Genomic DNA, 12,464 nt, shown 5'->3' on the forward strand with positions numbered 1-12,464 from the left:
GTTTTTTTTAAACACATCTCAAATCAAATCAATCCATTAAGTTTTTAGAGGTTTGTCAACTGAATTATAATTTATAATTTATCTTAATTTTTTAAATCTTAAAAAACAATTTTTAAAAAAGTAGTTAAGGAAGAAAATAGATTTAAGAGGCTAAAATATTAAAATTCTAAAAAGATAAATTGACTTTATTACTTAAAGGTGAAAAAAAAATGTAAAGGCAATAGTATTTGTTTGTTTTTCACGTGGTGATTTATATTTTAATTACAATTATTAAAAAAAATTGGAAGTCTGTCTCTCACAAACACAAAATCAAGACGGGCACCGTCGCCAGCGACAAGACTTGCAGAAAAGCAAATCAGCGACACACCCTTTCTTTCTGCTCCTTCTCTTTCACTTCTCTCTTATCAATCCGTACGCTCAGATTGTTACCTCTGTTTCCCGCCGCCGATACAACACGCTTCACCGCCGTCGTCATCATCATCGTCGTCACCATCAATCGCTTTCTCTTCTCTTCACACGATCTGAAAACCACACCTTCCTTTTTCTCTCCAAGATGGTGCTGGAATTACTTGCCGCCAACACCGCCTGCCTTCCTCTCGACCTTCTCGTTCTCGATGTAGCTATGGCTTCCATCAATGGCCTTCTTGCTTTCGTCGCCTTCTGGCAGGTGAGCTCCTCTCGGAATTGTGAACAGTTTGTGGGATTTTCTTTTTCTTTTTTTGATATTTCGTAATTTGAATTGCCTCTGGACGTCTGAGGAATTGCTTCTCCTCTCTTCGTTGTTTTCTTTTTCGATCACTCTGTGTGATGTATTGTGGTTTGGTTGGTTATGAATGATTTGGCATTACTTTCGTGAAATTCATGCTGTTTGGAAACACTGGGAATTGAAGTTCAAATGCTCATAAATAAGCTTTATTCAGGTCGGGCATTTGGTGTAATTGAGAGTATTGGTGCTTAGAAACGTATTGGCGCACTTTTTGGGACGGAAAGCATTCGTTTAGGTTGGGAATCCTTTTGAAACGAAGGAGACTGTTCGTCTGTTCTAAGCTCGATTGTTGAGGGACATTGTCGTACGAATATAGGATTTTGTGTTCCTTTCTTTTACATACAAATTCGTGAGGCTGAGTTTGTTTAATATTGCTAGTCTCTTAAATTTTCACTTTGAATTTTTTTCTCCGTCATTTTAATATACATTCCAGAACTTAGGATTTTCTTTTCGTGCACTTAGTGGTTCCCAATCTTAGTTAAGTTACTTAAGCGATTTGATCCGAGCATGTCTATTTGCCCTTTTAACTTTGTGACACTTATGCTTGTAATATCTTGCAATCATGCGATTAAGAGGAATAAGAATTGGCTCTATGAGAGATATCACTGCATATTGAGCAATGGAGCAAGGATTTCATTATTGTTTCCTGATTTTTCATACTCGATTATATTCTAATAACTACTGTAAAATTTTTAAATTCTTCGTACTGGAGAACTTACTGGTGGTTGCAGATTAAATTGTGTAGTGAATGGTTTATTGTTAGTACTTTTCGTTATGCGTTAATTATTCTGGTTCTTATTCCAGCTAATCAGAATTCACATGCGGAGTCAACAGGACGGATGGACACGTCAAAAAGTGAGTCGTAGTCTCTGTACCCCTTAATTCTTCTTGAATTATATAACTTATCAGGATTTTAAGTTAAAGTATATGTTGTTGGAATTTGGTACACAGATAAGATTTGTTCTTAATGGTTCCAATGAACCAATATCTTTTGAAGTACAAATATGACATAGCTCCTTGAAGCTTAGGCTCAAAGTGCATTAGATGCAATAGTTCCCTTGCGTTTAACTGCAATGTAGGTTGTGAGAACCCCATGTTCTTTTTAAAACAAGCAAATTCCATACAGCAATCCAAGAGGAAGTCATAAATAGAATCTCTCTGATCTTCAAAGATTACATTTCTTTTCAAAGTATGGTACCATTTGCCAACTTACTTTTAATTGGTTGTTAGCAATCGCAAAAAAAATAAAAAATAAAAAATAATTTATAGTTAATATTCTCATTATGTGATAGTGATCTTTCTTTGGAATTCAATTTGCAGGCACTCCATCTGATGATAGGCTCATCTAACTTGGGTAAGTATGTACTAGTCAAGAAGATTGGTTCTTACCCAAAAAAAAAAAAAAAAGAAAAGAAACTAGTTAAGATGACCAGTTATCCTTTGTAATACAAATGCTACTCATACCTATATATCCCTGTTCTTGGGATGAAATCTATGTTCAATCTTGCATTTGAATCAACCTGGTCCATTTTTCGAAATAGTATTTTGGGCATCATATTGAAAATATCAAGAATTTTGGCATATGTGAGTTTGATGAATCTAAAGTATCTCTATTGTAGTTGAACTGTTTCAGGCATTGATTTAAACCGCTTTAGTAGCTTTATAAGCAATTTACTCTTAAAAAAACAGTAGTCTAACTTTATTTGTGCTCTTGTATGAATGTCAATCTGCAACTAGACCGCTGTTAACAATCCTTAAACTTTGAACCGTATTGTTCTTTGTTTAATTTATTTCCTTTTCTGGACACTCTGACTATCAGAGCTTCTCATTAACTTCTGAACATAACACCATGTTAATTTTTGGAACTTGGTGATTGATTTGCAGGCTATATGATCTATTTCATATTTGCACTTGTTGCTATTATTCAGCTCTGGCACTGCTGGTCTCATGTGTTTGGATTTGTCCTCATGGGTATGTTTTCAACAGTTGTTATTATTTTATGTGCTCCCTAGACATAGTATAAATTAATAATTTTGAATGGAATTGTTCTCGCAGCCTTCCCTAAAATACTGTTTCTTGCTGCTTTTCTCCTACTTCTTTCTTTCTGGTACGTTTCCACCACTTTCTAGTATAGAAGCTTTTATTCTTGAATTCGTAGATCTGCTTATCCTTTCCTGACATTGATTATGCCCCATGTTGAAGCATAAATTTTAAGCCCCTTTCTAGTTGTACATGTGGATTTGAAAATATGATGCTAATGGCTAAAGTTGGATATTAATGCAATTATGAGTGCATTTTTTTGTATACTTTTATTTCATTCGATTCACAATGCTGTGTAATTTATATGGTATATATATGCTTCTATTGTATATGATATCATAGGGTCGACCTTTGCCATCAGGCAAATGATGAAGAGGATGACGATGAAGATGATGAAGAAAATAACATTCGACAGGCCTTATTAGAAAATTCGAAGAATAAACCTGGTTCATCAAATGTAGATGGGCATCGAAGATGTTGTGGATTTCCTGCTATGCATCTTGGAAGTAGGCAAAAAATTGTAATTATGGTAATGTGGAACATCTAATTAGTATCATTTATTTATGTGAAGTATAATGTGTTCATGTACTATTTGCTTGTTTGATATTTATTTTTCCCATTATTATATATAATCATTAATATGTAATCTTATAGCAGCCATCCCTCTCCTTCAGGTTGTCATGCTGGTGTTTTTACTCATGGTCGCAGTTTCTATTCTGATCTGGATTGGGGCAGGGAGAAATCCTATTGATTCTACAGCTGTTGCCAGGGTATGAATTACTTTTCAAGTCCGAATCTGGTTTTCATGTTCGTATCGTCTAAAATTCAGTTGTTACATATGCAACTGCTGTACAGCAGGGTATCTGAAAGACATGGCAGTTAAATTGACTTGACAAAAAAAACCTTTAGAGCTAAGTAAATAATATGGTCGAAGCATTCTCGAAATGGTCATACGTTGCTTTAATATTATAATCTAAATAAAGAAAAAACTAGAGTTATGGACTTACCAGAAGTGTGCCAAAATAATACTTTTTCTTTCCTTGGATAAAGTTAGTTATTAAAATTTGTGGGACCTAAGAGTTACGGTTCTTAAAGAACTGAACCGAAAAGCCCTTTGCTTGTAGGCATAATTAATAAATATAAGTTGAAATATAATATTCTTGATTACAGGCTACAGCCATAAATATAAGTTCAAATGTGATATTCTTAATTACAGGCTGCAGCCATATTCTTTGTGCTGTGAATAAACTGCAAATAGTGTTTTCATTTTGTAGCATTTATTAGTATTATGCTAAAATTTTAGTTTCATATTTCTTTCCTACATGTAGTTTATCCTGTAGTTGTACATGTATTGATATAATTTAATAAGTTCCTAAATGCTGTTTATGCCAACGTATTGCTTGTGTTCAGGTGTATGAAGACTTTCTTGCTATTACAGTCCTCCTATCAGGAGGAGCCCTAGGCTTCTATGGTGAGCAATTTCTCCTGATATTTTTGGCTTCCTTCTAAGAAGTTACAATTACAATTGTTTGATATGATATTCTGGTCGTTTGCATTTGATGTTTAACTTTTGTTAAATCTCTTTAATGACTGACCCGTTTATGATTTCTCTTTCTTCCCTCTCCCCTGAAATATTTTCAGGTTTTATGTTATTTTACAGATTGAAAAAAGTACGTTCTGAGGAAGCTTCTTCAGAGATGAAGAAGGTAATTGACTCTTAAGTTATATAATTACCGTCTAATTCTTTTCCCTCTCCTGTCAGTTGAAGTGTTATTTCCTGAATGTGTATGGCTGTGGACGGGAAGTCCATGAAGATTAACTTGATTAAAAATTCAAAATAAAAAAGCTATGATCCTCGAATACTATGTAGGATCTTTCTCTGAAATCTAAAGAAATCTCAAGATTCTGAATAATTCTATTACATGCAGGTTGGTGGTCTAGCAGTTGTCTGCGTTGTATGTTTTACATCAAGTGCTTTGGTAGATCTTCTTACGGATATTCCTGTAAGTTGTACTGTTTCTTTATGTGTTTGGACCCTGTTGGTTGTGAATGATTTCATATATGGATGCTTCTTGTAAGTTTCTAACTTCTGTCTCACTTATGATAGCTTTCGTATAATTGGCGGTTCAAGAGAACAAATGGAGTAAAAGCACTAGTCCTTTTGATTTTGTACTTCTGCATGGGTATGTCCTCCTGTTTTCTTTTAGGAATCTGGGATCTAAATTATTCGAGTATCAGATACTGATTTGCCCCTCTCTGCTTTCTAGGATTGATTTTGGTAGATATTTGCTATCCTCTTTGAGATTTTATATTGTCCTCCGAAGTCTTTTAATCTGTTGATTTTTTTTGTTATATGCTACTTGCTAAAAGAGTTTATGTGCAACTGAAATTAAAAACCTCTGAACTGTACTTTGCTTGGATACGATATTGGGTGCACTATCTTAATACTGTTATTGACATCGTATTAGTTGAGAATTGAGATCTGCTTTTATGAGCCTGATATGATAGTTACAGTTGATCTATTGTTTGAACAAGCAACCACGTAATAAAAGAAAAGTTACCTCTCCACCATGCATCAGGATGGCTTTGTAGCCTATGCACTTTACTGTATTCAGAAGTCATTAATTCTTTGGTTGTTTATTGTTATTTTTTTCTCAATGAAAGTTTGGTTTCTTTAAAAAAATAATAATAATAGTAATAAAAACAATAATACTTTGGTTGTTTAAAATGATGAAAATTTAAGATATTTTGTAATTTGTAGATGGAAAATTAGTCCTAGAGGTTTTAATATTTATCAAAAAGAAAAGAAAAGAAAAAAGGTCCTAGAGGTAAGACATATCGGCATCCTTGTTCCTTCCAATTTTTTTTCAAAAAGTGGGCTGCACTGTCTCCCCAGCAATCATAATAGTTTTATTTAAAATATAGGATCATAAATATTTGAATGCACCTTAGTTGTAGTTTCCTGAATTATACTTCAAATGATGGATAGTCATCCCAGAGAAGATGAATTCATGCCGAGTTTACTCATGAATTCATGCATTTTCCATTTATTAGTGAAGTTTAGTTTATTGTGTTCGTACTTGTTTGCTTGTTAGGTTCTTTGATTCCATCAGCATTTTTATTGTGGATTATGAGAGAGTTGCCACCTCCTAAGAAAATTCAAAGACAAGAAGAATCAAGAGCAATTGCTTTTATAAGCCATGGGGCAGCTGATGTAAATCCTCAGGGTTGGACTGCTGTAGCTCGTTCAAAGAATCAGGTTTCTTGCCTTTTGCCTTCTGAAGTATCAACATTATCTTTTTGAAGTTTTATTCTTGATTTATTACTTGTGAATGTAAAGAATAGGACTCTTATCAAAGAAAAAAAAGAAAAAAAATTGAAGAATAAGACCTGTGCATGCTAATGATTAATGAATGGATCAGAGCCTGAGGTGACTTTGCACCTTAAAAATTGCTATCGAGTGATTTGATGTAGAGGCATCTTAGTCTCTCCAATTTCTTCGGTATTTCTCATAAAGGCCTCAGCTGTTTTTTCCCACTTCCGTTTAGATCCTTGATTACTTATTTTACAGCATAGCTTTTGTGGAACACCTGATTTTGGTCAACATCTCTTTCCTCCTCAGACAGCCCTTGGAATGATTATAGAAACTCTCTCGGCAAATTATTCTAGGTTCCTTAGCTCATGGAGAGGTTTGGTAACCTCTTTCTTTTCTGGTATTAGTTTTTATTGGTTGGTTCTCCATTTACTCCGACATCACAGACAATCAGCAAGGGTTCAGATAAAATTAGACCCATGAACACAAAATGAAGCATCTTAATGAGACCATTAGGGTGAGAAATGAACTTCCATTTAGTACTTGGGCTGCAGCCCAAAGCTCGATCTCTTCTTGTTGACACCACCGATAAGTGTAATAGACAGTTTCATTGGTTAAAAAAATGTAGAACAAAAACAAAGGGGAGTCTTCACAAGGAAAGCTACATTAGGCTTTCTTTCAGGTATATTTGACTAGAGAGCATAGATTACTTATTTCAGGTTTTCCTAATCCAGGACCTCAAAGTTCGCTTATTATTTCTTGTGGATTGTAATTCAAGAACAAAGTTAAAGCAGTTATCATAAGAGTCATTCATAGTCACATTTGATTAGATAGTAACAGACGTACTTATCAGAAGAGCTAAGCGTGTTGGTGAATCTTGGCAATTTGCATCTTGTCTGTGTGGAATCCTTCAATGACTTGTGTAATTCTCTTCCTCTATGATTTCCAATCGGAGGGCTTTTTTGGAAATTCCTTAAAAGATTATGTAAATTTCATTGGTTTGAATGGAACTCTCTGCTTCCTATCAAAATAAAATAGTAAAGATCACAAAGGAACGTATATAGGACGAATGTGTTTGCACATTGAGTACTATTTGTATGGTTGATAAAGACATACAGTTTGCAATGTTGGGGTGATAGCACATGTGGCATGTTATTGGACAGGTCAGACATGCCTAACTATGATTCTGACATAACCTCTCTTCGTCGTACAAGAAACCATTCGTCCAGACCAAAGAGATTAATGTTGAGGTTTGAACTTACGTTGTCCAATCATGATTCAAAGAGTTGACACCATCAAATCGACAGAATATGAACTGAAACCTCTTACCTAAGACTATTGTAATCGTGCACATCATCTTAATACTTATTATAGGTAGTACCATTGAAGGTGCATTTAAATGCCATCCACTCTGTTCTTGAATTCTTCATGGAAAAGAGGTTTGTATCTGAGCCTCAAAAGATGGACGTCAGCTGAAAAGATAGAATTCACCTTAGCCTAAGAAGTTTCAGCTATGGTTTCAGGCTTTATCATGGGTTTGGGAAAGTGGAGGCTTTTTACAAAGACGTCCAGACTCCTTAGATGATGATTGATATCCTTCTAACCATATTTCCCTTTTTTGGAAGCTTCGTAAAAGCTTTAGTAGAATTGTTTCTCCAATAATTGTCCTTCAAGGCAATGAAATGAAGAAAGAAAACTAACACCATAAAACATTTCATTCCTCCTTTATCGTCTCGAAGGGGTGGAATGCTCTTGTTTTTGTTATAAGTTATTGTAATTGCAATAGATTCATTAATTTGATATCCTCTTATTATTGTGATTATATTTTCTTCTCTGAACTGACTGTATGGTGATTGCAGGCATCCAGAGCAAGTCCCATATAATGAAAACATTTAAGGAGACGCCACTGATTAAGGGGTTGCTTTGTGTTACATGAATGAAATTATGACCAGAGATACAGAGATACAAAGTTCTAACTTACGGGATGGAAATTAAGAGTTTGACCAAGAGCTGTGACGCCTGTACATTTCGACAAAAGTTGATGACTAACATCACATGTCCGAGTAATCAAACAATGCAGCCCCGCAGACCCACACATACACACACATATATATATAAATATATTGAGGTTTTTATTTATTTTGCTTTCTTTTTTCCCCGGCCTTCTGCACATAGTAGCCAAGGATTTCACGCTTTCTTTGATTGTGGAAAAACGTTGTACAATTTTTGCTTCCATAGAAGCTTGAAGTTTTGCAGATTATGTTGTAAAATTACACCCTTCTGTCTGTACCCACCCTAGTTGTTCTGATGGAAAACTTACATTACAATGGTTGAGTTTGATAACCCAAGGGTATATACAGTAATTAGCAATTTTCTAATTTATGAATTTAGAAATTTCTCCATTAAAGACCTTTCAAATGCCCTTTCCATTAAAGACCTTTCTTTTTTTCCTTTTTAATTTGTATTATTGTTGGATATACGATTGTGTGAAATGGAATATAATTAGTAAATATAGAGGCTGATCTAAATTCAACCCCTATCTCTTATCATTTCCACATTTGAGGAACAAGGTCGTGAATTCCATTAAGATACTTGTTTAATTGATATGTATGTTGTAATTTTTCACATCCGAAAGGTATTTATGGTATCCAATTACCTACTAACTATTATTCGTCAGTATCTGTTGGACTTTTTGTTTATTCAACAATGATTTCAATGTTCTTTGGCTAAGAGGGCATTTGTTGTTAGGTTAATTATATAGATGATATTTGAAGAAAGACTAGAAGGTTTCATTTGAATCTCTGAGGGCTTAATCTGCAATTTAGTCATAATATCTTCCATGATAATTCAACTGGTGAAGTTGTAACATTCACTACCAATGAGGCCAATGAGTAAACTGAAAGTAACAAAATTTCTCTCTTTTTCTTATCCTTATCAAGAGTCCCATGATATCAAAGATAAAGAGTACGTGGACTTCTACCATTGGCTGATACTAAGAACGAACAAAATATCGGAGAGGGTAATTAGTAGCCATAGGAAGCAAGGAAGGCACAATTGTGAATGAGAGGCTGCCAAATGGGAGATGCAAATAAAAAATCTTGCAGTTTTCATTTTGGCCAATGAGAAAACAGATAGAGATCTCATCAAGATAAGGACCTATTCTTTTAATCTCTTCTTCATCTATATAACAAATCAAATCAAACTCCCAATTCATCAATTCAAACTCCCAAAAACAAATTAAACCAACAATGGCAGCTTCATCCATGGCTCTCTCCTCCCCATCTCTCGCCGGCCAAGCCGTCAAATTATCCCCCACCGCCTCCGACCTCCTCGGCGATGGCCGCATCACCATGAGAAAAACCGCCGGAAAGCCCAAGCCCATTTCCTCCGGAAGCCCATGGTACGGCCCAGATCGCGTTAAATACTTAGGCCCATTCTCCGGCGAACCCCCTTCCTATTTGACTGGAGAATTCCCCGGCGACTACGGCTGGGACACCGCCGGTTTATCCGCCGACCCCGAAACCTTCGCTAAAAACCGCGAGCTTGAAGTGATCCACTCGAGATGGGCCATGCTCGGCGCTCTCGGCTGCGTCTTCCCGGAGCTCCTCTCTCGTAACGGCGTCAAATTCGGCGAAGCCGTGTGGTTCAAAGCAGGGTCTCAAATTTTCAGCGAAGGCGGGCTCGATTATTTGGGGAACCCAAGCCTGGTCCACGCTCAGAGCATTCTAGCCATCTGGGCTTGTCAAGTTGTGCTGATGGGTGCGGTTGAGGGGTACAGAATTGCGGGGGGGCCATTGGGTGAAATCACTGACCCGATTTACCCAGGTGGGAGCTTTGATCCATTGGGGTTGGCCGACGATCCAGACGCTTTTGCTGAATTGAAAGTGAAGGAGCTTAAAAATGGAAGATTGGCTATGTTTTCAATGTTCGGATTCTTTGTACAAGCTATTGTGACTGGGAAAGGGCCTTTGGAGAATTTGGCTGACCATTTGGCTGACCCTGTTAACAATAATGCTTGGGCTTATGCTACTAACTTTGTACCTGGAAAGTGAGAAATTTGGTACTGTTGTTCTTTTGGGGATTCTTGTGTACTATTTTGTAATGTGTTTCTTGTAGTAATGGAATTCTGTACTTTTGAAATGATGGTGTGTTGTGAATGCCCTTCCCCGTTACATTAGAGGTTCCAATCTATTTATCTACACTTACTCTTCAACTTAAAAGATAATGTAAATTGCATCTTATCTAACATTTTTATTATCAATCTTTTAAAACAAATCAATTTAGTAATTTATAATTCGGGGAATTGTCACAAATAACACCGTTTTTAACTTACAAAACTAGTACCTCTTTGAAAACTCAAATAGTTTTTTTTGGTCCATCTCGGGTGCCCATATTTAGTTTAAAAAATTGGTTTTTTCTAATTTATTGTTTTGGCCCTTTTGGACCTTTTTCAATGCATGTCGGAGATATTATACCGGGATTCTAGTAATTTTTCAAAATATTATGGGATATTCCTAAATATTTTCAATTTTTTTTCCAAATTCAATTATCTTTACCAAATGTAACTTTTTTAAATCTTTAGTCCAATTTTTAATTTCCAAATCAATTTACCAATTATCCAAATGACCTTTTTTAGATGGATTATTGATTTTGATTTTTAAATTTTTGGAAAGACTATTCATTTTTTTTAAAAAAAAAATTGATATAATATTTGGTAAAGATAATCAAATTTGGATAAAATTTGAAAGTATATAAAATTTGGATAGATTAGGGCCAAAACAATCATTAAGTTAGAAAAAGTGATTTTGTAAACTAAATTTCGATGGTCGATCTAGCCCAAGATTCATCGAGAAAAACTAGTTTAACGATTTTTCAAAAAACGTATTAGTTTTAAAAGATGGAAAGTTGATGATGCTATTTTTTTACAATTTTCCTATAATTAGGCTCCCAACTTCAAGTGGGTAGAGCCACTATTATATCCAACTCCATGTTTGAGGCATCATTTGTTATAGAGTTTACGAATTTTTATAGTGTTTACTATTTATCACTACATCCTTTCTTTTCAGTATTTGTTATTTTATATACAAACTAAATAATCCACATACTCTAATAACAACTCAACGCCTTAAACACCTTTTAACATTTTATTTCTATTTAAAGATCATTTGAAAGTCTCAATGAAATGAATTAGTCAAGTGAAAATGGTGTTTTCAAATTATATATAGATAAGAAAAAAAATATATTTTTTGATAAGTTTTGAGTATAGTTTTTATTTAATCCATATCTTTCAAAATGTTATACATTTAGTACTTAAATTTTGATGCTTGGTTTCAATTTAGTTCTTAAGTTTTAAAAAATGCTACAATTTTATCTTGACATTTGAGTTTTGCTTTAATTTGGTCCCTATATTTCAAGATTTACACTTTTAACTTTAATTTTTCATTAAATACTCACTTTCCATCTTTAGAGTTAATTTATTTTAATAAATTAAAAATTGTTAAAAGAATTATAATAATTAAGTTTCATTATTCTTATCACTTTTAAAATTAAATTAAAATTTTAATATATAATTATTTTAAATTACTTAATAGAAACTAACGCCAATGATTGAAAATGAGTATTTATTAAAAAAATGAGGCTAAAAATGTAAAGTCTTGAAAATTAGAGATCAATTTGAAATCAAACTCAAATCTCAAGAGTAAAATTGTAACATTTAAAAATTTAGAAACTAAATTGAAACAAAACTCAAAATTTAAGAACTAAATATGTAACATTTTAAAGTTTAGGGATCAAATAGATACTATAATCAAAACCTATTGACAAAAAATGTACTATTTCCTACAGATAAATATATACACTAGTTCCAAGAAAAGGGTATGGTAAAATTGTGACTTAAAAGGATATAATCTATTGTGGATTCTTACGCCCACCATTTTAAAAGTTCTCAATTTTTAAGGTTTTGATGTAAATAGTACATAGTTGAACTTGAGAGAGCTTGAGTGGAGATGTATAAGTTGACAAATAAATGAATTGGTTTTCCAAATCATAGCTTTTTTTTTAAACCACAAATAGTTGTATTTTTTGCGACAACCTTTTTACATATAGTGGTTGAAAATGTAACTATAATATGTTACAAACAAGTAAAGGATAAATGAAAGACTATTTTTGTTATATTACAACTTGACAATTGTAAGAGTGTATCAACATGTAGTAGAAGCAACAATGACCAATAAGCATTCAAATTCATTAATTTTGGTAGAAACTAAAGCATGCTCATCTAATATAAAAGGGTTTGTAGTCATACCTTTATAGAACTCTTCAAGATCTTGATGAACAACAGTTGTA

The 12,464-nt window shown here is 34.0% G+C and overlaps 2 protein-coding genes across 2 annotated transcripts; both read left to right on the forward strand.

Moving 5' to 3' along the window:
* Positions 1 to 277: 277 nt before the first annotated feature.
* Positions 278 to 8,521, forward strand: LOC120089227 (tobamovirus multiplication protein 1). Its single transcript, XM_039046646.1, has 13 exons — positions 278 to 667; positions 1,571 to 1,621; positions 2,087 to 2,120; positions 2,651 to 2,737; positions 2,822 to 2,873; positions 3,149 to 3,335; positions 3,481 to 3,576; positions 4,217 to 4,277; positions 4,448 to 4,512; positions 4,735 to 4,809; positions 4,914 to 4,989; positions 5,902 to 6,065; positions 7,979 to 8,521. Exons 1-13 carry the CDS (start codon positions 554 to 556, stop codon positions 8,000 to 8,002), a joined length of 1,086 nt encoding a protein of 361 aa, XP_038902574.1. The 5' UTR covers positions 278 to 553; the 3' UTR covers positions 8,003 to 8,521.
* Positions 8,522 to 9,320: 799 nt separating this feature from the next.
* Positions 9,321 to 10,259, forward strand: LOC120088646 (chlorophyll a-b binding protein of LHCII type 1). Its single transcript, XM_039046062.1, has one exon. It carries the CDS (start codon positions 9,368 to 9,370, stop codon positions 10,169 to 10,171), a length of 804 nt encoding a protein of 267 aa, XP_038901990.1. The 5' UTR covers positions 9,321 to 9,367; the 3' UTR covers positions 10,172 to 10,259.
* The last annotated feature ends 2,205 nt before the right edge of the window (positions 10,260 to 12,464 follow it).

This window comes from Benincasa hispida, chromosome 10 (genome assembly GCF_009727055.1).
Source record: "Benincasa hispida cultivar B227 chromosome 10, ASM972705v1, whole genome shotgun sequence".
NCBI classification, from domain to species: domain Eukaryota; kingdom Viridiplantae; phylum Streptophyta; class Magnoliopsida; order Cucurbitales; family Cucurbitaceae; genus Benincasa; species Benincasa hispida.

Coding starts and splice junctions, on each gene's coding strand:
- LOC120089227 (XM_039046646.1), top strand. CDS start 554: ATGGTGCTGGAATTACTTGCCGCCAACACCGCCTGCCTTCCTCTCGAC. Junction 4,810..4,913: donor ATCTTCTTACGGATATTCCT/GTAAGTTGTACT, acceptor CACTTATGATAG/CTTTCGTATAATTGGCGGTT. Junction 4,990..5,901: donor GATTTTGTACTTCTGCATGG/GTATGTCCTCCT, acceptor TTTGCTTGTTAG/GTTCTTTGATTCCATCAGCA.
- LOC120088646 (XM_039046062.1), top strand. CDS start 9,368: ATGGCAGCTTCATCCATGGCTCTCTCCTCCCCATCTCTCGCCGGCCAA.